The sequence below is a fragment of the Branchiostoma belcheri genome, unplaced genomic scaffold, assembly GCF_001625305.1.
Source record: "Branchiostoma belcheri isolate BF01 breed outbred unplaced genomic scaffold, Haploidv18h27 scaffold22, whole genome shotgun sequence".
NCBI lineage: Eukaryota > Metazoa > Chordata > Leptocardii > Amphioxiformes > Branchiostomatidae > Branchiostoma > Branchiostoma belcheri.
In genome coordinates, this window is record NW_017803713.1 from 1,170,546 (window position 1) to 1,197,781 (window position 27,236).

General features: G+C 41.4%; 1 protein-coding gene across 1 annotated transcript; it reads right to left on the reverse strand.

Moving 5' to 3' along the window:
• Positions 1 to 630: 630 nt before the first annotated feature.
• Positions 631 to 16,299, reverse strand: LOC109470306 (putative ammonium transporter 1). The gene is made up of 12 exons (XM_019769222.1): positions 16,031 to 16,299; positions 11,029 to 11,118; positions 10,419 to 10,652; positions 9,694 to 9,782; positions 8,599 to 8,754; positions 7,552 to 7,693; positions 7,080 to 7,171; positions 5,342 to 5,480; positions 4,443 to 4,534; positions 3,273 to 3,399; positions 1,875 to 2,027; positions 631 to 1,003 (listed from the first exon to the last, which is right to left on the reverse strand). Exons 1-12 carry the CDS (start codon positions 16,125 to 16,127, stop codon positions 774 to 776), a joined length of 1,641 nt encoding a protein of 546 aa, XP_019624781.1. The 5' UTR covers positions 16,128 to 16,299; the 3' UTR covers positions 631 to 773.
• Positions 16,300 to 27,236: the final 10,937 nt, after the last annotated feature.

Sequence of the window (27,236 nt, forward strand, 5' to 3'; positions counted from 1 at the left end):
TTTAGAGTCGGCTCTTGCTAGGTCAAGTCAAGGCACCTTGTGCTCTCTGACGTAACAGATGATTTCAACGTGGTTCCTTATTCTCTCCTAGGCTTCAGAAGCGACTAGAATAAGTAGAAATTGACCAAATAGCCAGATAACATGCCACAGGGGCGGAAAATACTTATTTAGCAGGCCAAGTCACCTGGCATGTTATCTGGTCAATTTCCACTCTTTCCAGCCGCTTTCAAACCCTGGCACAGGTTATTGTTTTTTTATGTTATTGTGTATATATGGGCTCTGCATTTTTACCGACGAGGAAATACATCCACCTCAAACGTACTTATACGTTAAACATTACATGCATATACAGGTAATAATACGTCCAGTTCTATCTGTGGATTTCGATTAACAATTCCCCATCCTTCAGGAAAATATAGAAAAACACTAAAAAGCTATTTGAGAATATTGATTAGTAGGCATATGGCCACTGATATAAAATACTACTGTAGACACTTAAAATATATAAGTGTGGGCTTAAGACTTATCTAACTAGAATGGTAACATTTGTCAAGCAAATGTACAATGTTTACCTTCGCATATGGTCTGTTCTGTTAATTTTTACTCAAACACATTCACATGGTCAGACAAGAGTCTAAATCCCTCCTGCTACAAAATTGCAACATGATGTAACCCAACACCAGTTACCATGGTGATAGATGGTTGGTAAACATAAATATCAGCCCAATCAGTTACCATGCTGGCCTCAGTTTACATCCGGTAGATGCAAATGTCTAGAAGTACGGCTGGCTCACGTAGTAGGAGGCACTGTCGCGTGGGTCACGTGATAATGTCATGACGCGTGGGTCACGTGATACCGTCATGACGCGTGGGTCACGTGATAACGTCATGTCACGTGGGTCTCGCGGTGCCCGCCCAGACATCTGCATCTCCCGGATGTAGGGAACGTCGTCGTAGATCGCCGGCGTCGACATCATGGGAGCCGATCCTCGCGGCTTCTCCGCTGCAGATTATAAGGAGTGGGTCAAAGTCAGAAGATAAAGAGCGAGAGAGAGACAGAGAATGAGAATGAGAGAGAGGGAGGGAGACAGAGAGAAAGAAAGGGAAAGAGAGACGGTGGACCTCTGACCTCTCCTATTGATTTTGAACTTAATTTATTATTCTGTAATCATCATTATGTACAAGTTTTGTTATTTATGTTTCATTTTATTGACCCCAGGAAGAATAGTGCTTTTAAGCGCTAATGGGGATCGAAATAAACAAACAAACAAGCAAACAAACAAACACTCCCGCCGGGCTGCCAGTTGAGCTGGGCGGGCGGAAACTAATAGAGCCTCCGAAGAGAGCTTAGCACCACTGACTGGGCACCAGGCTAGACCCAGCATTGTTCCTTTTTTTTGTAGTTCGAAAATGCCTGACTAATTATTTTTATCCGCTATCAAAAAAAAGAAGATAAACTAGAGAAGTAACATTTGCAAAGCAAATGCATAATGTTTACCTTCGGACATGGTCTGCTCTGTTATTTCTTACTCAAACACTTTCACATACTTGACTGTACTACTAGTATATATGGTGACAGGAGCAAAGCAGACCGTGAAATTGCAACATTATCTAACCCAACACCAGTCACCATGGTGACAGACGTCAACAAATCATGTCATTGGCCAGGTCATAGGTCACTGTTTGGAAAAGAAGGAGAAGAAGAGGATGAAACTGAGTAAAAATAATATGTTTTTCTTCGGTAAACATAACAATCTTTTATTGGTCCTTTTAATTGCAGGTTAGTGTTTGGAACAGAAGAGGAAGAGGAGGAGGAAGCAACTTAGCAAAACCAGTATGTTTTCCTTCGGTAAACATAAATGGAGGAAACTCACGAACTGCTAGCTTGCTGGCAGGTACGGCGGCTGAGATGAAGCCGTCGTTGTTCACGCCGGCGTACTTCCTGTCCAAAGTCCCCTGCTGGCGCCAGCCGTTGTTGTACCCGTCCTGGGGATAGGCCGGCTCATCGTGTTTGGGCACATCTAACCCTGTGGTGTGGGGCATAATTAGAAAAGAAATGATTTTAAAAACTAAAGATGTAACCTTTGCAAAGCAACTGCATACTGAAAGGTAAAATCCATAATGTTTACCCTGGTCTAGCCTGACACACCACTGCTCTGTTTGTTTTTATATTTTTACTCAATCATATTCATTATATAATTTGTGGTGAGCTGCCACCCCAGTTGTTCTGCTATAAATGTAACCCAAAACTAATCTCCAAGCAGATCCCTTTCGGAGGTAAAAAGACCAGGCAATATCCATTGGCCAGCCAGTATCCATTAGCCACTGACGGGTGGGGGTACGGACAAAAAAAGGGGGCATATATAAAAAGCTAACGATCATTCCCCACAACCTCTGCCTGGAGAGTAGCCGGGGGCCAAGTTAGGACTAACTGGTTGGGTGGTAGGATCGAACCCGTCACCTACATATATCTCGTATACGATAGCCTAGCCACTCATCAAGAATGTGCACAAATTATATTTAATTGTTATCATCTCTTGAACGTTTTGCGTTTCGTTGTCTTTTATATCATACTTTTTTCTTCCCGGAAACGGGCCTCGGCTTGGTTATGTGACCCTAGCATAACATCGTGCATTCCGACTCGATGTAAATCATATCGCCAATATGCCTGTTTATAGATTTTATATCCAAGAGTACAGTTACGTGTGTGCATCTGGATTTGCAGGCATAAGACACATTTTCATGCCACAGTGATAATGACCTATATCACAACGTTGCGGACATAGAGTGACGGGTTTTGAGTCAGGAAATTGCCAATCATTGAATTCGCCTCATCGAAGTGAATCGTCTGAAAGGAACGTAACTGTTGATAGTCCATAATGACCCCAAACCAACAAATATACGATTATAATTATTAGAAGCCTTAGAACACTTCAATAAAAAAAAGATTTTTTTTTCTATTCAACATTTGCTACAAGACATGGCGACGGCACTCTCAAGTTGTTGTTTTTTTCAACTTATTTTTATGCCACCAGCAATGCGGACAAACGCATGAACGAGCAACAGACATACTCCTTTTCACCTCAGCGAAGTGAGAAAATTCAAGTTAAGTGCCTTTCCCAATTGCAAGGGCAAAAGATCGGTAGCATAGAAGGATTCGAACTCGAGACCTCTTGGTTCCACGCTCTGTCGTTACGCTACACGACCTCAAAACCCTTTGAATCTGTGATAAAAAGATCATTTATCCCCCAACAAAGTAGTTTTCCTCTAACCTTGCATCTCCACCTCTCCGTCCACACGTAGAGCCCCGAAACACTTCATGATCCCGAAGATGACGACAGCGGTGACCACGCCCCAGCCGAAGATGGCCACGGCCCCGGCAAGGTTCCAACCGAACAGCTGTGAGAGACCACGGGTTCAAAATGAGACCAACAGAACTAGAAACTAAGCATGAAAGTTCATCTTGTTCGGTCATCGGTTAACCTTAATAATATGTCAGATAATGCTAAACTGTACCTTATTCTTAGAGGCTCCACATTGTTACCCTCTATGTACAACTTTAAAACGAAAAAGAATTTTTTTTCAAATAACTTTGTTAACATGACCATTTTTAATGTCTTGGGGTGGTGGGATTACGGCGCACAGATATGTCAACTTTGTGTATTTAAATGTTAATTGTATTTTGTTGTGTGGCGCTGTTAATATAAGTTATAAACTTGAGTGCAGCGCTACACTGTCCTTGTTATGTATTGATGAATAAAAAAAGTTTATGTGCGTTGGTAAATTACATAATAAGAATTAAACTGTTCTCCAACTCAAGAAAATAGACTCACTGGAATTTTCCTGAGTTGGAGACCAGTTTAATTCTCATTATAGACAGAATAAGATAATTACAATAACTTGAATTGTTGGAGAAAACAATTACATGTGACAATAGAATAGGGAAAAAGTTACACGAGTAAGCTCATGATTAAACAGGTCATGGCAGATTTGGATTCGTTTTCGAATTTAGGTTATGCTTAATCTTTTTTTAATGACAGCGGTGATGTATTTTGCTGACTTCCAGGCATTTTACTAAACTTAATTAAGAATAGAACGTCTTGATCTTTCAGCAGCCTGCATATTTATGCTTTGAATAAAGGAGAGCATTGTCGCATTCACTCATTGTCCTAAGAATGATATATTTATTGTTTATTTTAGGCGCGATGACCCATATTGACAAACACGTACACAAACACATCTAAAGAATATTACAAAGCACTAGTATGTACAGTTGAAAAAAAGATCAGGATTTACACTGTAAGAATACGTTTTTCTTTCTTAAGAAAAATACGCATGTATCTAATTCATAGATGTCTCCCGTAGAATTGAGTTTTATTGTCTTTGGTATGACCCTTTGATAGAATTCTTTAGATGTTCTTCTTTTGTTGCTATGATCTCACCTTGAGGTTCATGGTGCTGACCTCCTGGATGATACCATTCCGTGACAGAATGGGGGCCGCAACAAGGCCCCAGAAACCGCCACCAAGATGCACTGGAGTTATTGGAGCGGACGGACGGACGGACGGATAGATGGATGGATGGACGGATAGATGGATGGATGGACGGACGGACGGACGGATGGATAGATGGATGGATGGATGGATTGATGGATGGACGGATGGATGGATAGGTGGATGGTTGGATAGATACAAAATGGTTAGCTCATGTAATATGGAATCTGAATTACAATGTTCGCAAATGTTGAAAAACATTTCTCTTTATCAGTTAGTGTTAACGTTGGTGTATAAATCGTCAGTATCTTGTGCATGCAGACACATTGCAAAACATGGTGTTGACAGATGGCATAACTTATAAAGGACCTTACCCACTACACTGAACTTTACGCAAATAGGTTAGTCACGAGCCATTCTTTAAACTTAATTAAGTCCTTAATCAGGCCAAATATGCTAATAGAAATGGTTATTGTGAACACAGAATGGTCATTATGTGCTGGTTGCATAACATTTTGGCTAGTGGCAGTATATCATCCTGTTGTCTTGTCCGCTTCTTCTTTTATTCTTTATATGGAACAGCAGTTACCTAAGACTGGTAAATGGTCTATCCGATCGTGGTTGAGGCAGGCTGTCTTCGGGGCTCTAATAATTTTTCCCCGTCCAGCATAACAGACCGCCCGGTAGGGGTTAAGCCTGTAGAAGTTTTGCACGCCATGAGTTGATTAGCCCCACGTCGTGCAAAACCTACCGGGAAACCTAGCTGAGTCGGGCGGGGAAGAGCTCCTGCAGCCCCGAAGAGAACCCGCTCCACCCACGATAGACTGGACACCTAAGGCTAATGTTACCTGCTATAGTGTCCACGGGGTCGTCTATCCTGAGCGCCTGCAGCAGCCGGCTCCAGACACAGTACGTCAGCCCGGCAACCGTCCCAATCACCAGGGCACCCCAGGTGTACACTACGTCACATCCCGCAGCGACGGACACCTGTCAATCAAACAAACACAGACGTCAGTCTCACAACCGTCCCGATCACTCCAGGTGTACACTACGTCACACCCTGCAGCGACGGACACCTGTCAATCAATCAATCAAACACAGACAGACGTCAGTCCTACAACCGTCCCGATCACTCCAGGTGTACACTACGTCACACCCAGCAGCGACGGACACCTGTCAATCAAACAAACACAGACGTCAGTCTCACAACCGTCCCGATCACTCCAGGTGTACACTACGTCACACCCAGCAGCGATGGACACCTGTCAATCAATCAAACAAACACAGACAGACGTCAGTCCTACAACCGTCCCGATCACTCCAGGTGTACACTACGTCACACCCCGCAGCGATGGACACCTGTCAATCAATCAATCAAACAAACACAGACAGACGTCAGTCCTACAACCGTCCCGATCACTCCAGGTGTACACTACGTCACTTCCCGCAGCGATGGACACCTGTCAATCAAACAAACACGTAGCATAAGACCCTGTCTATACGGAACCACCCAAGGCGGTTTACATGTGGTTTACCCCGAAGCCGGTTTCAAGTGGCTCCGTCTGAACGGTCCGAAATCACATTGAAAGCGCCTTCGTCTGGAGCCACTTCTAGAGGTGGTTTCGAATCGGTTTTCCCGCATCGCGATTTGCGTCTGAACGCAATGTGATTTCAATGTGACTTCGCCTGGTCATGGATTACGGAGTGATATTTCTTTTTTTATATGCAATACCAACTTTTACGTGGCAGCAACTTACAGAGCAGTAATGGTCAAATAATGTGTCCGTTCTAGGGCGAGCTTCACCGCCTCTGGCGGGACCACGTCGGCATTCGGCCGAGATAGGCTGGGAGGGGGGCATCGGCAATCATGTCGTTGACATCTGACATTAATAACACGCCGCCTTGCGTGTTATCATCAAACAGCAATAAATGTAGCGCAAGAGCATTATGTTCGGACACGGTTTCACAGGTGTGTGTGGCACGTGGACCAGATGTGAGGAATGTGAGTTACCCGAATCGCGCCTTGGGTGGTTCCGTATAGACACGGCCTAAGAGACTGCGAAAGTGACTGTGCCATATGGGTTTTATGGATATCCGATGACAAATTACATTAATTAACTCCGTTTCCGCCTCTTTGATACGGTATTTCGGTTTTGATACCGTAAACTTACAAAAATATTGGGAGATACAAGTAGCTGGCTCTCTTTCCTGTTTGCCTAGTCCTGGGCTTAAAGGAAACTTAAAGATAACTGTGGCGGTAAGGCCTCTGTCTTTGTACGTGCGAAGTATTCTAAGTGCGAAGAAACACCTTGCCTATCTTCTTGCCGATAAAATGCATTTACATCCAAGTTCTTTGTGTGATAGCCATTGGAAATTTGCATTTGTAAACCGTTAGACTCTTAGTTCAGTAAATAGTTCTGAAAGAGTAGTAGCAACATCTACTAGCTAGTCCGGTATCCAAACCTATCATGGCTTCGGAAACCCTTTAGTCCTGATTATATGTCATGCGAAGAGGGTGAAGAAACTCTGCACTGAGCAATGATAGGTTTGGATGCCAAGCGGGGCTGGGAGCAGCTCACTACTGACCATGCCGGTGAGAGCTCCGTTAGCGGCGGACAGGTAGGTCCAGTTGGGTTTCCCCAGGATGCCGACCCGCTTCATCAACATGGCGACAAGTCCTGGACATGAACAGACGGGGAATCATCATCAAGGACGCTTAAAAATGTCATCCAATCAAGAGAAAATATGAAACTGTTTTCATGTTTTTTTTTTAGATATTTCAAGAAAAAAAAGCTTATATATAAAGGGAACAGTGGCCGGACGTCGACTGTCGAATTGGACGAGAAATCTTTGCCAGACGTACATGTATATACATATGCATGGCTTTCGTCTGTCAATAATGTTGAGCCTGGCATCCGCCCTACAATATTAGCTATGGCTAAGATATGAATTCTCCAACGAATACTGATTCTGAGTAGAACATGAAAGGAGCATATTGAAGATATCTGATTTTGAATGGCGTAGCGTAAATTGTACGGTTATGATAAACATGACGTACCGCCCATGGCTGCTGAGATGACGGTGTTGACAGTGATAACAGACACAGCCTCCCCGTCCCCGGACCGGGAGATGGCGCCCTGTGCGCCCACGTTAAAGGCCAACAGTCCCAGGAACATCATGAAGGTTCCGAGAGACACTAGCTGTAAAACAGCATAATATCAAAATTCATTGTTTAAAGTTCAAACTTTTGGTCCAACACAAAAAATTCTATCCCCTTTAGCTTTCGACCAGTCACTCTGGTCTTCCTCAGTAGACTGACCCAGTGAGGCTTGTCACGTCCTTGTAGTGTGACGTCAACACTGGGTCAAAGGTATCTGGTAGACGATGTCAGCCCCCGTCGCGGTTAAGTGAAGGGTGGTGGGCCCTGATGTAAATAGCCTCCTTTACTCCTCTCAGGAAATAGTCTGAGGAATTATTTTGTTTTAGATCTCAAGTTTTAACTTTGAACATGTAACTACCAACACAGATGAACTTTCATGATAGTATCAAAATAAAATTATTTATAGACTTTCGATTACATGACTAAACAGCCACGAACTTGTAGTTCTAATTAGCCGAAGCTAACAGGACTGGAATTCAGGCTACTGAACTTGAATAACATGCAAAAAACAGGAGGCCATGCGCTTTGAAGATACGTGTACATGTACATTATACAGAATAACAGAATAAGTTTACTCAGCACATACTGGATGTTTGTGCGTTAATTAATTTATCTGCAAAGGTTTCTAGCAAATTGTACAGAGCAGTAATCTATACAATTCTTGCAGGTGAACAGAATGGTTTACAAGATCAATCTGCAAACAGATATCAAAACCGAAGTTTCTGCTGCAGCACCGACGAAATCCACCAGGGTGGCAACAGCTAATCATTATAGGTTCTCGTCAAGACCTACCCACCTACCAAGTTTCAAAACAATGCATAAAAAGCTTCTTGAGTTATGCTGTTCACAAACAGACGGACGGACAAACGGTACTGAAAACATTAACCTTCTTCGCAAGAAGGTAATAAAACACTGTCAGTCAAACATAAGTGTTTCCGTCCTTACCGGCACGTTGTGTTCAGGGATCCTGACCGCCCTCCGGCCTTCGAACCTGCCGATCCTCCGGCCTACCATGATGGCCCCCACCAGTGCAATAGCGCCCCCTGTCATGTGAACTACACCGCTGCCGGCAAAGTCCTGGAACAGCGGCCTTGAGAAGTTCTGGAAAGATAAAGCGACGTTCTAAACCGGTGCAATGGCCAATTCATTTATGAAAAATGTTAAACTGTTCTCCAACTCATAAGTTTGACTCACCGGAATTTTCGACTGAATCACTCAGTCTTCCTCAGCTATCTGACCCAAATGCCGTGGACACGTGATTTTTCCCACGTGTGACGTGAGCACACAGTGGATCTGGAGGGGGTTAGAATCTTGGATACCGAACAGGATTACTTCAAGAGAGGCATAAAAGAGGCCATATACATCAGGGCACTTCAACCATCGCTCAACCGGGACGGGGGGGGGGGGTATATCGACTTCAGACAACCGTTATTCCTTTGCTGACGTCACACGTGGGAAAAATAATGTAATTTACCAACTCAGATGAACTTTCAGGCCGATTGAGTGTTCGCCTTGAATTCGGAAGGTCGTAAGTTCAATCCCAGACGAAGTCATACCAAAGACATTAAAAATGGTACATACTGCTTTCCCTGCTTTGTACTCAGAATTTGGGGAAAAGTATAGGTCTTAAATATACGGCACAACCAATGGACAAGCCCTCTGTCGCAGTGTTGTACAGCTGTGTGGCCCAAGGGCTAGAAAAAAACGGAGATGGGCACTTCCCAATGCACCATATACAGGTGTGGCAAGGAACTTTGACTTGACTTTGGCTTTGAAAACGACGCTCTATGACTGTCTTATGTGTACTCCTATACATGTACATGCATTTAAAAGAAATCTGCAAATGCAAGCATGAAATTTAAAGACATCTATTACCAATCAATGATATACTGGTCTCCATTGACGAAAAAAGGGATCAAACCAGCTGCATGCAAATTTATTTTCTATCACAAAGAAACGAAATACGAAAGCTGCTGTAGTACATCTTCCATTTAAAATGTTAAAAAGAAACTTCAAGGTACACTAAATGCCGTATCTTACCGGGAAGACCAGACCAGGGTCCTTTGCTCCAATCCGCAGCCAGCCGGCGGGGTCCCACGCCCAGTGGCTGACCACAGGGTACAGGAAACCTGGACAGTAAACAACAAACAAACAAACAAACAAACAAACAAACTTCAGTACATGCGGTAACAGCAGACCAAAAGGTAAAATAATTTAGACTTTTTAAACCTCATCTAAATATTCATGGAATATTATGATACTATATGAGCAAATATAATATGCTTTCCTATATACATTGTATTTCCTATATATTGTATTTATTTCATTTCTGTAATCTTATAATAACCATTTCAATCGTGGTGCCGATGCGTGTAAAGACTAGCCTAGTATCCAGCCTATCTTAGCTGCCGAGTCTCTTTCATCCTTCCAGACAGACTTGGCAACTAAAATAGGTTTGGATACCAGGCTATGAAGAGGTCTCTTAGGGTCATATTCACGATAGTTTCTGCCGTATAAATTCTTTCGTTATGTACTAAATAGACACTTTTGAGGTTTGGAGTATACCCTGCCAATGTGTGTTATTTCCTGGTCTAAAAGTCGGGTAGATGATTTTTACAACCTTTATTTAACCTTGAAAATGTACACTATGTAACAGTAGTTACAGTACCACTCTTCGGCCTGAGCCGCTTTTCAAGAGTTCAAGTTATGACATAGTCCTTTGCTCCGTGGTTTCAAAAAAATTGCAGTACATGTGCGCCACCTACCGGAGATGAGCATGGCGTACACCAGGCAGGCGGCGAACTCCGCTCGCTCGGTCAGCGCCCTCGACACGATGGTGACGCAGGTGGCCGCCAGGGTGAACTGAAAGAACCACCTAGCGTGCGTGACGTCAACTACAGGCAGGCTGAGGAAGAAGTTGCTGTGGCCGAGGAAGAAGTTGCTCGGAGTCCCGTAAGCGAAGGCGTAGCCGACACCCCAGTAGGCGATGCCGGATATAACTGAAAAACAAATTGTGAATATATGCAAGATCTTAAAGATATTCTACATGATTTAGTTCAATTCGAAGACTTTTATTTATTGAACAGTGCAGTTCAATTACACACAGCAACGCTTTACATCTGGTAACGACACTCCGGTTTAGCTCACAAAAGTTTGAAGTATAGAAAAAACATTATTGGAACAACAAACTGTGCAGAGACTTTCGCATGGTCACAAACCTTAAAATTCTACAATATATAAATCTATATATAATATCTTATGACATTATTTCTGTTATATTTTATGTTACCATATCATTATAAAATCAAGTGGTGCATCGTTAGTTTTGCCTAAAGCGTAAACACACAAATGAATGTGTAGCAGGTTGTGACTTACAGACATTGAGCATGGTCCTGATGAGAATGTTGGTCGTGTTCTTACTCCTGACGGAGCCGGCCTCTCGGAACCCGAAACCCGCCTGCATAACTACAGCCGAAAACACAGGGCATTGATGAATCGTTGTCCGTTGCAAACTCTCATTAATTTGTATTTGTTTGTACAGATGTTTTTATGAACTCCTAAATCTGCTGCTTTTGACTTAAAATTTGATTTTATATAAATATTTGTTTATTTGTTTATTAGAATTCACAACACAAGTACAAACATACAAGTGGAAGGGAGGACACCTCTACAAGTAAATAGATATATAGACAATATATAGACAAATTAAGGATTCTACTTTTTCTTTTATGTTAAGTTTGGATTATGGCAACTTTGGCCTTTTTATAATTTTGCATGGTACGACTGTAAAATTCGGTTCCAAAGCAAAGATTATAAGGTAAAATACTAGAAAGGCCGACATTTGCTTTGGAGCAAATACAGCAATGGCTTCACCACATTTTACGACATGGCAGGGAAAGAATGAGAAACACAAGGGAAAACAATGCTTTACATTGATATAACTATAGTATGAAGTAACATACAACTAAGACTACAACAGTTGGATAGCTATTCCCTACATTATTGGTTAGGATTTTTAATTGCATAATGCAAACTGTTGATTTTCAAGAAAAAAAGAAGTGTTCATGCCCCGCATTCCAATGCTGGAGCAGGAAAGCTTGAAATACCTACCAAAACACTTGAATACAGACATACTGTCAGTATGGAATGGATCTGAGCAGGTATTAATTAAGTTAAGCCTGTTAAATTCCAACAGCCAATCAGCAAGGAGAATAGAGGAAAGCTGCATGCCTATTGGTTGATGCCCTGCATTCCATTGTGATGACTCATGCCCAAATGTGGTAACACTGCACACTAACTCAGTAATACATTTGCTATAACACAGCCAAAAAACTCAAATAAAACCATTCTAAAAGCCTGTATCACAAAAATTTAAAAACGCCTAGGGGTATTTGCCCACTGTACCTCCATACCAAATTTCAGGACCTTAGGCCCTAAAATGAAGAAGCTGAATCCATTTAAAAAATGGCAGGAGAAGGAGAAGGAGAAGGAGAAGGAGGAGAAGAAACATCAGAAAAAGCAATATGGGTTCACCACCACTTCGTGGTGTGGTGAACCCATAACTAGTAAGTCCTTGTAAATTGATTCAATATGTCTACCTTATTCAATGTGTAGATGGAAAGAAAAGACTACAAAGTGGCCTTGAATCATCTACAATCATCATGCACCGGCAGTTTAGTTCAAATTAACAATTGAGTTACTCTTTTAGTGATGATGACGGAGAAGAGAGACACTACACATGTATGTATTGTTTTTTTCAACATGCAAAAAATACAATACATAGTGGTGGCGCACTCAAGCAATATGCTTCACGTCACTGCTAGACATAAAATAAAAAATACATCACAAAACATGGGTATCGTCCAGGTAACAAGAGAAGAGTTTAGCTATAGATATCATAAGTTTAGTTTAGATATCATAAATGAATACAGTACAGAAGTATAAATCAGTTGTTAAATCGTTTGATTTCAGAGAGATATAGCTGTGTAATAATGAGTATTTGACAGTTGACATTTGATGAAAGTAAAGGTGATCCATTAAGTAGCAGATACACAGTAGCACTATCGGAAAGTTTTTTTTTATTCCAACATGTAATCACCAGACGTGGTGACGGCACACTCAATTTTTTTTTCAACTTATATTAATGCCGTCACCAACACAGGGGACAAATACATGACAGGACAATACTAGTACTCATTTTCACCTGAGCGAAGTGAGGAAAGTCATGTAAAGTGCCTTTCCGAAGGGCACAAGATCGGTGGCATGTGAGGACTCGAACCCGGGACCTCTACATGTAGGTTCCGAATCGCGCACTCTGCCGTTACGCCACACGACCCCACAAGGTTGTAAAGGTTGTTAATATCCAATAATGGGACGTTTAATTGTAAAAGTCTGTCGAGGAGGCGTGCACGATGTTGGGTGTACATGGGGCAGTGAAGTAAAAAATGAGGAATGCTTTCGCTTCGGAACCCGCACATGCAAGAATGACTTGTAGCTAATTTACGGATAAACAGACTATGATTTAAGCTGCAGGTTCCGACCCGAAGGCGCGTTATGTATTGTTACAGTATATACAGGTTAGGACATGCGGGTTCAAAAGGAAAAACAATAGAACAGACATGACGCCACCATACGGAGTCCATGTCCCGCATATTAAACACATACACCTGTCCTCAGGGACATTTTGTCAATCAATCAATCAATCAATCAATCAATCAATCAATCAATCAATGGTTTATTGTGGCGACTCAAAACAACCATACAGTGGCAACTTGACACCATTCTTTTAAATATTACTACTAACCGTAAGTCTTCCCGAAGATTGATATACTAATGTATCTATATATTTCCTTCGAAAAACTCTAACATAATTCAGTTTGATTTGATTTGATTTGATTTATTGAAATTGTAACAGTGCAATACACGTGGGACACAGGCAGCTGTTGCTGGTGTTGTGTCCCACACATAGAAACAAGTACAGGACAGGCAATTCTCATTTTCACTTTAGTTAAGAGTGGAGAAAGTCGTGTAAAGTGCCTTTCCTAATGTCACACGATCGGTGGCATGTCAGGACTCGAACCCGGGACCTCTTGGTTCCGAGTCGAGCACTCATAAGCCAACATAAGTCTTACAGTTTGTCCTCCTATCTAGTTTATTAATACAAACAGTGGAAATATAGCCTCTACCAGTATTCGGAAGCGGTTAGAAAGAGTAGAGATTAGTCAATTAGACAGCAGGGCGGCAAATGTACTACTTAGCGGACCAATACCCCCTGGCATGTTTTCTATCTGTTTGGCCAATTTCTATAGCTACTCTTTTGAGCCACTTCCAAAGACTGGTACAGGCTAATAGAAATACGTCATAGCGATGGTTAGATTTTATGGATTTACGGTACATACTAGTACATATTTAGACGCTAAAATATATGTAGGAAATGAATGATCAATGTCATTGAGGACCATGTAACGAACTGGCAATGTAACGAAACGACCGGTTACCTTTGTCTACAAGTCAGTAGGTGTTACGTTTTTTTACCCTAATATACACAGAAAGAATCCCTATACTTAACAGCATACAATGTGTAGTACCTGTCGGCTACGGTAGTCTGTCCTTGAGTGGTGCCCCGTGGGACTGTATCTCGGTAGTTATCGCGTGTATACACGTGTGATCAGTAATGACAGGTGTCACACTGTTACAGGCGGGCCGTCTGTCACTCAGGTAGACCCAGTTGAACAGGTCTGTAGGGGAAAGGTCGTCCCAGCGCACAGAAACAATACAGCTTTGTCGGCCTTTGTGTAGCCTGGTATCCACTCTGATCGTGGTCGGGGCCGAAAGAGCTCTGTCCCGCCCGCCTCACATAGGTTTCCCGATGTGTATTTGTTGGGGGAAACCAAATCCCCAAGTATACTGTCTCTTATTAGCGTAACTCTCCTACCGGGACGGTCTGTTGTACTGGGCGGGGGAAGCTATTAGAACCCCCGAAGGCACAACCTGCCCGAACACCCCAATACCCCCAATCACGTAAGACTGGATACCAGGCTACCTGTGTGTAGCTCTTTGTGGGATGCTTCTGTTTTGAGCCAAACTGTGTCAGCAACGTTTCATACAGCCTGAAGTCTGTGTCGCGCCTCTGTTAGGCCACACCGATTACTCTTATGGATGACATCCGCGCGTGCATTAATTTTCGCCTGTTCATGGCACGTCCTCCGAGGCTCTGGCCTGGCTCTAGGCCTGGGTAGTTCATGGTAGTTGGCGATAATACGGAGCCGGGCAACCAGGCTACCGAAGCTCCACGACTCAAGAACTCAGTACATACGTACAGTGCCGATTCATAAATTCCGCAAAAAGCCAGCATATGCCGGCTTGCCATATACATCGCCATGTACTGCCGCAAATTTACAACACCAGCTTGTATCCCTGTGGTTTAGTAGCATTTTCATTTTTGGACGGAATCACTTTGCTTACACTCGCGGTACATTGTAGTGCAAAAAGGAAGAACTGCATATAGGATTTAAGATTTTTAAACTTAAGTCTTAAAAAGAGACAAATCTAACACCATTGTCTTTTGTTCTCGTAAAGACAAGATCAGAGATGTCGAACTGACATCGCACATTTGCGGGGAAGACCAAAAATATGCGACATACGGGCATATAAAAAAACTAAAAAAAATTGTTATCCCTAGGGTCCGGACAATACTAGTTAGACCCACATATTCTGTAGAGTGGCTGTCAACAGACTAGTATATAATATTCATGATAGATTTCTTTTTTTTAATATATATATCACGAGAAAAATCTGTAACGTCAACTTCCCTAAGTAACATTCTAAATCAGAATCGTAGTGTCATGATTGAATGGTGACAGCTATTTCAAAAGCTTCGAGAAAAAAGGCTTGAAAATAGGTTCAGGGTTAGGGTGTGTCAGACAAACACATGTTTTTTTTTTACTACATTAACTTTTATATGGTGCCTACGGAAGTCACAAATATCCTCCAATCATGTTCTGCACTGTCACAAGTCTTGTATAAATGAATTACAGAGTGCTCACGACGACTTAAAAGTATAACCAAAAAGGTTAAAATCTACAGGGTATAAGGAACAGTGTTATGTGAAAGAGAGAGTGGTAAGCTATAGTGATATACATTAAGGACCTGTCTAACAGGGTGTGACCTATGGCGCCATATGGGACATACATGTCCTAAATTAACCATCTTTCCCCTAGAATTTTTTCTATCAGATTAACAAGCTAGATGCTAGACCAACATAATTTTAGAAGACTAGCATAGACCCCTGAGACGAAGTGGTTAGTGTAAGTTAAAGCAAAGGTAGCCTTATCAATGGAACCCAGCCTTGGGGGCTAAACCTAAGATAGGTACTCACAGAAGACGAATAATCCTGTCACAACTAGAAACAGTTGGTCCGAGTTTTTCTGTAGCACGGCCAGCGCCTCCACTGTCGTAAGATTCCGGGACGCCATCTTGGTGAGTCTGACTGTGTCTCAGACGCGCACAGGCTCAACAGTGAGAAGCAGGTGGCAGGGCGTCTAACACACCCTAGTGCTAACTGCGAACTAAATTTGAAGCAAGGACACAGTTTTCGTTGCACTGATTTGCCCTGTGATGAGACACCACCCAGGCCTTCAGGCAAAATAAGGCACCGACCTGTTCCATTGTCATGCAAATTTACGGTTGGGTTAGTCCACTCAGAGAAAAATAAGGGTGAAAAGTTGCTCCTTGAAGTTTTCTATTTGTTTACTACAATGACAAAACAAGACTCACCACTCACATGTTTTGTGCTACAAGAATGGACCCTGAAGAGAGATTTTTGTTTACCTTAGACTTGAAAAATATACGATTGTACCCATTTGGTAAGCCTGGAAGGAAGTCTGTTTCATAGTAAATGTAGTTCTAGGACAGAACAAAGATGGAAAAATAATAAAACAGTTGGTGTGGAAAGCGTGTTGCAATAACATGGTACATACGGTGTCTTTGGTAGGGCCTCTACCAGAACACCCATGGTCTACGCTGTGTATTCTGTGTATGTGAGAATGTTTTTTTGCACTATGACATAACACAACTTCCGTGTGTGTGTGGACCATTCCATGTTACACTGCAGTACAGGTGTGAATCAGGTGACTCGTTCGACAGGTATCATCTCGGATTACGGTAGTTAACACACACTAGGCTTTCTTCAGGGTCACCAATAACAGTTCCGCAACTAAACGCACGTTGTTAGCAGAAATGCACCCAGTGGGCAGCGCCAGTCATCAGGCAATAATAACCTTGCAATAGCTAAACCGGGTAGAGTGCTCGCTTTGTAACCGGGGGGTCGTGAGTTCAAACCCCAGCCGGGTCATACTTACCCTTGTCCTACTGACATTCCTGGCACAATATTTTTCAATAATTTCATGTCATAAGTAGATCATAGACCCCCAAATTTTTTGCCCTGCGGTGTAATAGTTACTTCCGCATTCGTTGCGAGGTGATGCGTTGCACGAGAAATACCCCCAAATCGTACCTATACAGGGTGCTATATAGATGGTACTGTATGTGCAGAACAACAATTGTTGCGCTCATCATCAGCAGGACAAGGGTCAAATATTAAGACTCAATAATGGCACATACTGCTTTCTCTGCTCAGCACCCATGAGAAAAAGTATATGAAGGTCAAACACACAACACTACCAGTGGCCGCTAGCCCCCTTCTGTAGTGCTTGCACTACTGTGTGGCTCAGGGGCTACAGAACTGGACATGTGCACCACCCATATGCTCCGCAAGGAGTGGAAAGGGACCTTCTTCTTCTTTCTCTAATGCGTTGTATTTTTGACGAATAAATGCTGGCTTCTAAAGTAGATGCCTGACGAAAAAAAACGTGCAATTATAACGATTTACTTGTTGATTATTTACACCCAAAAAAAAGGAAGAAACACTCGCGTTAACGTTGGCGTTTACAAGAAAACTAAAATGACGAGTCATATGCCAGGGGGTTAGGTTAAACCTCATCAAAACCTGGCCAAATTTTTGATAAAGATATAGAAATAAATGTCGTATGAATTATTTAGTGACAGGCTCGTCCGTACCAACCTTCTACGAAATGAAGTCATCTCAGGAACGAGCAGCTTTTGTGTGTCGTTAGCCTGGTATCGATATCGTGGTTTGGTTGGGCTGTCTTCGGGGTTGCAGTAGTTTCCCCCCGCCCAGCTCAACTAGCTGTGCGGTAGGAGTTTTGCGCCCTGTAGGAGTTTTGCTCGACAAGAGTTTCATTGGGTGGGCCGTGCAAAACTAGTTAATTCGGGCGGCGGAGAGCCCATTCAGCCCCGAAGAGAGCCCACCAAAACCACGATGGACTGGATACCAGGCTAACATGTCGTGTGTGACTCTAGCGACTCCACCCTTGCAATTACGGCCTAATTGGCGACAATAATTGCGCTAATTTACAGGGGAAGAAAAATTGCATACGCCTAAAATATTTATCACAATCATCCTTGTATCACAACTGCAATTTTCTTCAGAGCGTGTGTGCATTCGCCATTCGCAGCCAGACCTGATAGGGTTGTAGCGCTCTTAGTTTCATCGCCTTGGAGGTAAATTCCAAGATGAGTTGGCGTCAACGGCTCCTACGGTTTCACTCGGATCGACAGGAGTTAGTGTACTAAAAACTGTTTTCTGTGCGCCTCTCGACTTGGAGTATACAGCAGTTGGTGTTGACGTGGTTTCGTTTCTGTTTGAAAAATACTGCTAGGAACAGCGGGCTCGAGTTGAATAAGAACTGCAATTTTCTCCAGTCTCTTGAAACTTTCCGGACGACCACAAGCAAACCGTAAGAGCAGAAAAGGGTCACAGTCACGTCAGGGGAGCACTTCACGTGCCTCTTCTCTTCTGTATTTTTTTTTTTTTGACGCGTTTCGTTGTAAACATACGAGACACACACAAAAAAAAAAAACATGACAGGATTTCAACTGTGTTGTGTCGTCGTGATCTGCTGCGTTTTTGGCACCACTGCGCACCAAGGTAAGAACTACAATGATCTAGTAGTGCATTTTAATTAAAATTCCTTATTTTGCCTGAATTCATTTTTTATCGCAAAGTCATCTATACATATGTACAACCAGACAAAATGTCGAACATGTTTTATAGGCTACTTGCACGATGATTTGGGCTATACGAGTTCAACGATTAGACATACGAAGCTAATGTGAACGGATATTATTCCGTCGTTTAGAATACTTCAAAGGGAAAAACAGGAATGTAGTCTGATTACGTTCAATTTGAGAACGAAGTGCCAGCCGCCAGCTGCACAAAGGATTCAATGTTGAATATCATATAATAATATGTTGTTTTATCATATAAAACAGACTATGTGTTACTTAGTAACACGTAGTCATTGCGAAACATATGTGTTTGCTGGTGGTCAAAATATCATATTGTCTTGTTTGGATGTTTTTAATTCACCGTTTTAAAGGCATGCATCCTATCGAAATACGCAGTAGAAAGATATTTCACTAATTAATACGCCGTTGTACTGAAAAATAGAACTATTTCTTGATACTTCACGAGTATTGGCAAGTTTAGAATTGAAGCTGAAAAAAACGTGTATCTAAAAGTATTTCAAAGCTACTATAACTAAATACATTAGTGGTTCTACAATGAGATATTAGAAAGGTTTTCGCGGCCATAAGCTATCATTATTACAGGATTTCCTGGATATATATATTGACAGGTATTTTGGGGCTAACTTTTCATATTTGGTACCATACCCGTCTTTACAGACAATCCTCAATGGCTGGACGTTTTCTCAACTATGAATGAAACGGGGCAGACTGTTTACGACGCCTGGAGTACTAATGGACAAGTCAGCCACAACAAGTGCCCAGTTGTAGACCAATGGGAATCGCTTCACATCCAACGGGTAAGTTTCTGCTAGACCCGTGTGGTTATTGCTACTGTGTTACTTTTGTTTTGTCACATGTCCATACTTTTAGTTTTCACAACCATTATAACTAGCATTTTTGACAAACAGAATTGGATTTAAGCAGCTAAATCTGTTCTCAATAAGTAGAGCTGCATATAACTCAAGAATGAGGGGCGATTTTTTTAGCGGCACAGGAAGTAAAATTGTCTTTTGCAGGTGAAGGTTGTGTTGGAGTCCTCGGAAGGAAATGTAGAGCTGATTTTTAATGGGACAAACACTGACAAGTTCAACTGGTTCAACAAGTCTCGTCTGCTCTCATCTCCTTGGAACGACATCAGCACCGAGCCTCAAAACTTCTTCTCGATCGAAGGAGACCCAAATTTGAAAAGGTAAATCTTGAGCCTTTGAAATGTAATAAACTTTCTATCCGTTGCATGGAATTGCCCGATTCGTAGTGAATCTTTATAACGTCCATGAGATTAAATGTATTAATTGAAAACAACACGGCTTTCTTTGTTGCAGGTCTTTTTACATCAATCGCAACTATGGTGGTTGCCCCCAAGACACTGGCTGGCTTGGGGTGGCCGACGGTGGTCCACTCGGCGGATGCGAATGGGAGCGAGCTCCGGAAGATCAGCTGCCTTACATCCGCTTTTCTAAAACCACAGGCTACGCTAACTTCAACGGTGCGTGCAGTACTTACATACCCCTATATATGTCCTTGTGCAGATGGGCCATGTCTAAGTTGACTTTTCTTATCTGATAATTGAGTTAGGGTCAGGGCAGCTATAATGAACTGATTCTGTTACGGACCAAAATATGTGGAAAATACTAGTAGCTATTTTTCAGCTGTCTATGCCTGCTGCTATGAATATGTTAAAACAACTTAAGGAGCCTGAGCCATGATGTCTTGTCTGATTTTTTAAATTGTTCCATTTACTTTATACAGGGGGTGATATTGCAACGGCCGATCGGATGGTCATCTACATCGACACGCCCGGAAACAACGTGCTGTGCTCCTGCCCTGCTGGACAATCTCTTAGTGAAGATGGCACCCGGTGTGGTCAGTGGTTATATCATTGAAAATTATTTAGATGTGGGGATGTGGATCTTCTCTTGCGTCATTATTGTTTAGTGCACCTTTAATGAATAACGTTACATTTGGTACGAGGGCATGGTCAACTTGCGTTCATATTTGAAATGCAGTTTGTCGTATTGATTTTGTAACATGATCTAAACAATCCACCTTAGACTTTCAAATGGGTGGTCTTAGCGGATGAATACACTCAACGGCATTATTACATCAGTCGTTAGTTTCATCTGGGAAGGAGATATCCTTCCGCGAAAGGGTACAGTAACCGGTCGTGGTTTTCATGTTCGCAGCTGTTTCTCGCGGTGGGGTGGAGATGAGAAGCATTTACAATTCATTAATCGTTAAGGTCAATCACTTGGTGGAGGTATGAGATCTTGGGACTCTAGCTAGTTTTAACCACAAATCTACGTTAAGTAAATCACCTGTGAGTAAATACTAAAAATTGATAAATTGAACGTGAACAAGTTTAGGTATCAGGGATGTCTAATAGCACCGTAAAGGAGCGGGTAATAGTTGTATATTTTCCTAATTACGCTTCAAACATAGTCTCTTCTTTTACATAACTTGCCATCTGGTCAACAATTTTTTTCTCTAATACGTGATCTGCTAGTTTTCTGAGTATGTGATGTCTATAAATGTGTTGTAGAGACGTGCACTAGTGTGGAGCCATCGGTCGCGGGAAATAATGACGTTCGGATTGACGCATCTTCCATCCATGATGACTGCTCTACGGAGAAAGCGGTTTTAAACTCTCAAGGCGGGGATCGTAACGCGGAACCCAGATGGGCAGGCGCTTGGTGTGCTAGCGGCGACAACAATAATGACCAGTGGCTTCAGGTAAGATAAGCCAAACATACTAAAGAACGGGTTAATACTGTTTGTTTTTTTAGTCGGTATCTCTATCTCAATATGTAGAGCCGGCGCAATCTCCATTAGACGTTGTAGCTATTTATACTACACGGAACAACTTGTCAGACCTACTTTTTGCACATCTAGCTTCAAGCTAAACAACGCCTACAGCTAGATAAGATTCTTTATTGACACAACAAAAAAGTACAGAGACTTTTGTATGGTCTTCTACAACTTAACTAAAGATCTAACAAAGCTAAATACATGTGTGGATAACGTCATCTTACGTACAGAGTATATGTATGATATAACAATAAAGGTTAACTATTCTCTAACATGTGGTCTCTAAGATCGAAACATTCTTTAATGTATTTTCCTATTTGAACACTGTATTGGTTATCTCCCCTGAGAATGAAGTTGAATTTATCTATAGCATCTAACGTATTGAAATCAATTGAACAAGCGGAAAGAAAGGTGAACAGCAATAGGCGCTTATCATTGTATAGTGTACAATCCATTATAAAATGGTGCTCATTTTCAATCATGTTTGGACAAAATGGACAGAACCGTTGGTCATTTGGTATTTTCTTGTATCGACCCATTTCTATGTTTAATTTATGACAACTAATTCTTAATTTTGTGATCGCTTTTCGGATATCTAGATTGTGTATACTTGATAGGTATTGTTTTGTCCATAATTTTCCTTTAATGCGGTATAAACAGAAAGTTTTGCGTTGTTACTAATAGAATTATACCATTTTTGTATATATATATCTTGAAGGCGGGATCGTAATTGATTGGTTATCGTATCCACTTGGTATGACCCGGGGTTCGTCCAGAATTGTCCAAGACCATTGTAATTCAGAATGTCATTTACGTGGTTAAGCCAATCATGTTTACCAGAATATAAAACATCGTATGCTTCACGAAGTAAGCTGTCTTCGGGCAAGTTAACAAAACGATGCCAGTATTTTATTAATTGTATTTCAGTATCTATTATTATTGGAAAGGTTCCTAGTTCTCCACGAACACCATCATTTGATGCTTTTGTATTAACTCTAAGTAAAAATTTTTGAAAGTTCATATCGATGGCGTCAAATTCTGGAATATGTTGAGAAAGATGTATATTTTCAATTGAAAAGTTGTCGTTTTCTAATTTTAGACGAGACGCTAGATTAAAAAACATAGTCCTTAATCTGCCCTTCTTTCAAAATGAATCACATATGTGTGGGCACAAGTGGAGCTTAAACTCTTTCTAACCGAGGCAGAAATGTTTTCCTCTATACCAAGTTTCTCTAATACAGTGGAGAAAATGTTTTTTGGTGTGGATTCTGAAATACGCGTAGAAACATTAAGTTTTAGTGTTTTAGATGTTTGGTCGAAACATGTTAATTCGGATCCATATAGAAAATTGGCTTCACAAATTTGTTGAAAAGGCTTTTTGCTAATTGAATTGAAATGTTAGTTTCAGAAAACAAAAGGGATTTAAGTTTGAATAGCGCTCTCATTGCTTTAGTTTTTAAATATTTTCTGGCGGTTTTAAATTTGCCCGAAGACGTGAGAGGTATACCGAGATAAGTGTAGCTGTCGGTAACTTCAATTTCCTTTCCGTATATATAGAATCTATTTAGACATTTGTTTGGTATTCTTTTCGCGAATATAAGAACTTTGGTTTTAGTTACATTAACACTCAATTTCCATCTATTACAGTATGTTTCTAAATTGTTTATACAATTCTGTAGACCTTCTTTAGACAGTGAGATTAGGGCGAGGTCGTCCGCCCAAGATAAACAGTTAAGTGATGTAGAAGTTAAAGTTGCAGCGTCACATTTGTTTGGATCAAAACATGAAGGTAGGTCATTAATGAAAAGGTTGAATAATAAAGGACTTAGATTGCACCCCTGCCTTACCCCACATGTAGAAACAAAAGGATTCGACAATCCGTGTTGTAGTCTAACAGCATAATTAACATCCAGGTACATAGACCGCAACACATTGAAAAAATTTCCACCTATACCATAATGCGACAGTTTGTAGAATAAACCATCACGCCAAACACTGTCAAAAGCCTTCTTCATGTCGACGAAACAAACGAATAATTTACCTTTCTTTTTTTGTGTGTATTTTTCAATGAGAGATTTAAGGATAAAAACATTGTCTGAGGTTCTGCACTTTTTTCTAAATCCAAACTGTGTATCATTTAGTATGCCTTTGTCTTCGATAAAGTTTTGTAGTCTAGTATTCAATAATAGAGTAAATAATTTTGATAAGCAGCTTGAGATGGCGATTCCTCTGTAGTTGTCAGCATTAGATTTGTCGCCTGATTTGAAAATTGGAGTGAGAATACTAGTGTTCCAGTTTGATGGAAACTTGCCGTTTGATAGAATTGTATTGAATAATGTTACTAGTGACTGGCATAGCTGTGCTGACCCATGTTTTAACATCTCATTTGAAATGGAGTCTATGCCGCATGCCTTCCCAGATTTCAGTGATCTTAAACCGTTTAAAACTTCTTGTGGGGTGAAATGAAAGTCTAATAAATTTGGCGTGCAGTCTTGTGAATATTCTAAATGATCAAAGACCGTTTTTTCAAAGGCAGTGTCAAAACTTGTATTTCTCACTAGGTTGTTTAAGTCTTGGAAATGGCTTATCCATTGTTCAGCTGTAATGGTGGGATCTACAGAGCTCTTATTGTTTTTTCCGTTTACTTCCGTGTCTAGGTAATTTAGTAATGACCAAAATTCTTTAGGGTTTTTCTCATTCAATGATTCCAATTTCTTCAAAAGCTCAATCTTATAATAACGTTTCTGTTGTTTTATCATTTTTTTGTATTCTTTCAGAGTACTAAAATATCTTGATCTATTATCTTGTGCCCAAGGATCTTTTTTCAAAATAGACGATTGTTTTTTTAATCGTTGACGTAGGGACCAACAATGCTGATCAAACCATGGTTTGTTTTTTTTAACATGAACAGTTTTGTTGTTTTGTCTATGACGTTTTATCTTTAAAGAACATTTTGAAACCTCCAGTAGAATTTCTGTGAAACTTGTAACGGCGTTTTCCGCTGAAGTAAATTTTTTTTGGCAGAAATCGCTCAGTTTAGAACGTGTGTCGTTATTATTCAAAGTATTTAAAAATAATTCTTTTGATTCGTCATTCCAGAGATATTGCACTGGCTTTGGGTTTACATGACTACTATCTTTCAAGACAAGTGGAGAGTACTTTGTCGACATGGAAAAGGAGATATGACAGTGATCGGAGAACGGTGATATGGAGCTGACATTCATATATTGAATATGATTTAGCAAGGACCTTTGAGTAATGCAGTAGTCGACAACACTTGAACCATTATAATGATAACAAGTAAAATCGCCTTTGAGGTCCCCGGCAAATCTGCCATTCAAAATGGCTAAATCTGCTGAAGAGCACAATTCTATAAGACAATTTCCATAATTGTTCACTTTGCAATCCTTATTGTTTCTGTTTTTTATATCAAAAGGTATGTTTGTTTTGGACTCATTGGGGGTGTCTAGATCAAAATATGTTTCTGTAAGCCGTCCTGTTCTGGCATTTAGATCGCCTAGTATTACTATGTCACCAAGATTAGAAAATTTGCAAATTTCCTTAGATAGTATATCAAATGGATCATGTTGCGACGACTTAGAGAATTCAGGGGGAATGTATACGTTACAAAGAAACAAGTCATTTTCAAGACCGAAAAAATTTTTGTCAAGTTTGCACCAAATACAGTCAGTTGAATCACTTTCTAATTTTTGAATCCCCTTTCTGTACGCGCTTTTGAAAATTGTGGCTACCCCACCCGAGTTTCGCTTTGCCCTTCTACTTCTATTTCTAGTACTACTAAACAGACTATAACCTGGTATATCGAGCGCTACATAATTGTCTGCCCAGGTTTCTTGCACACATATAAAATCACTATTTTTAAAATAAGAACAAAATTCTACATCATTGAACTTTTTGCTACAACTACCTTGGATATTCCAAGTGGAAAAAACTAAGGCCGATTTTTTCCTCATCTCCTCTAATGTATTGAAGGTTCTTTACAGCTACATGAAGCAAGTTGCTAGTATATGAAAATCATATAAGAATAAAGCTAAAGTGTACTATACAATGTTATTTGTGATCAAGGACATTCCTATGTAAAGTCCTTGCTCTTGTCAAGACGGATAAAACTTAACTTATTACTAATAAACACATGTCATAAACTATGTAGATTCCCTTATGTGATTGTCAGGCATCATTTAAAACACAAGGATAGCATTACCTTGATAACCGTGTAGTATCTATGGTACAAGAATGTCCCAGACTTTACGTAGTCGCTTTCCTAGTTGTTTCCACTGTTTGACGTGATGTGGGATGTTTGCTGTCGGTAGCCAGGCAGGTCTTGCGACTGTTGTGGTGCTCGGAGTCTGGTCAAGGTTGGACGGTTGGCGTGTCGGGTTCAAGGCTGTCAGTTGACTCGGAGGATTCCTTCTCCTGCTGACTGGAACGGGGCTACTATCACTCTGTTGTCCTCTGGTCATCCCCCGACCGTGAGCGGGTGTGTTGTGCGTGCCCATCGGCCTGGGTTGCCACTTCCACGGGGCGTACTGGTTGGGTACATGTCTGTTGGACTGTGAGTTTGTCCATGTGGGCTGTTGTCTCTCTGTTTTAAGGCCAGGTACTGGATTCAGTGTGCGGATGACATCTGAGACAAGTAGCTTTGTGCCGCTTCTGTGGTCAAGGTGGATCTGATCAGGCAGATACAGGCGTCGGTCCTGTGTGAGTTTTCTGTGTTTGATGTAGGTGAAGTTGCCGTTGCGGGATAGTTTCAGAATTTCTTGGTTGTACTCCTTGATGTTCATGTTGAGAGTGGTGTTGCTGTTTGGTCCTCTTTGTAGGACTTGGGATACTGCTACTTGTGCATTCGGAAATGCTACCTTTGTCGCATCCATCAGTTTTTGGGTGTTTTTCACAGTTTCACTTACAGAGTCCTTCTTGTGTTTACTATTGTCTAGGTCATTAGAGCCGACATGTAGGATGACTAGTTTGGTTGATGGATCCTTCATGTGTTGTACGCTGGCAGTAGCTGACACAACAGTACTGTTCCTGTACATCTTGGTGGGTTTATCTCGAAAGGCACGCTGAACGTCGACATCTCTGAAGATGGAGTCGGCAAAAATACGTACTTCAAAGCCACCATTATTGCCGGGAGACTCTCTGGCGCCGCTGGCTAGCGAGGGCATGTCTGAGTTCTGGTTAACAATGTGTTTGTTACCAGAAGGTGCGATTTTAGCGTCGTTCACAGTTCGTGTGGTGTTGATCGGTGCGCGATTCTCGTTATCTTGAGTGATGCCCGCGGAAGGTGCATTGTTCCCTTGATTAGCGACAGTGCCCGGCCTGTTGTCATGGGTAGCAGTCGTGGTATTGACCGAGGAAGTATTACAATCAGTAGCTTTGTTATGCAGAGGTTCCCTGTGATTCATTCCTGGTTGTGTGTTGTCTTTAGCGATTGTACGACAGTGACAAGATTCGAGCTTTGTCTCTAATTCTTTATACCTGTCGGAAAGGAACTGTATCTCTGCATCTTGTATCTTGATGAAATCTTGTAGTTCAGCATTTGAAGCTGCCATAGTGTCGACTTTGATGGACATGTCATGAACTCTTTCCCTCAAAAGTTGTCTATCAATCAGAGCTTCTTGTGATGCCTCTTGTCTCTCCTTTTTAAGATC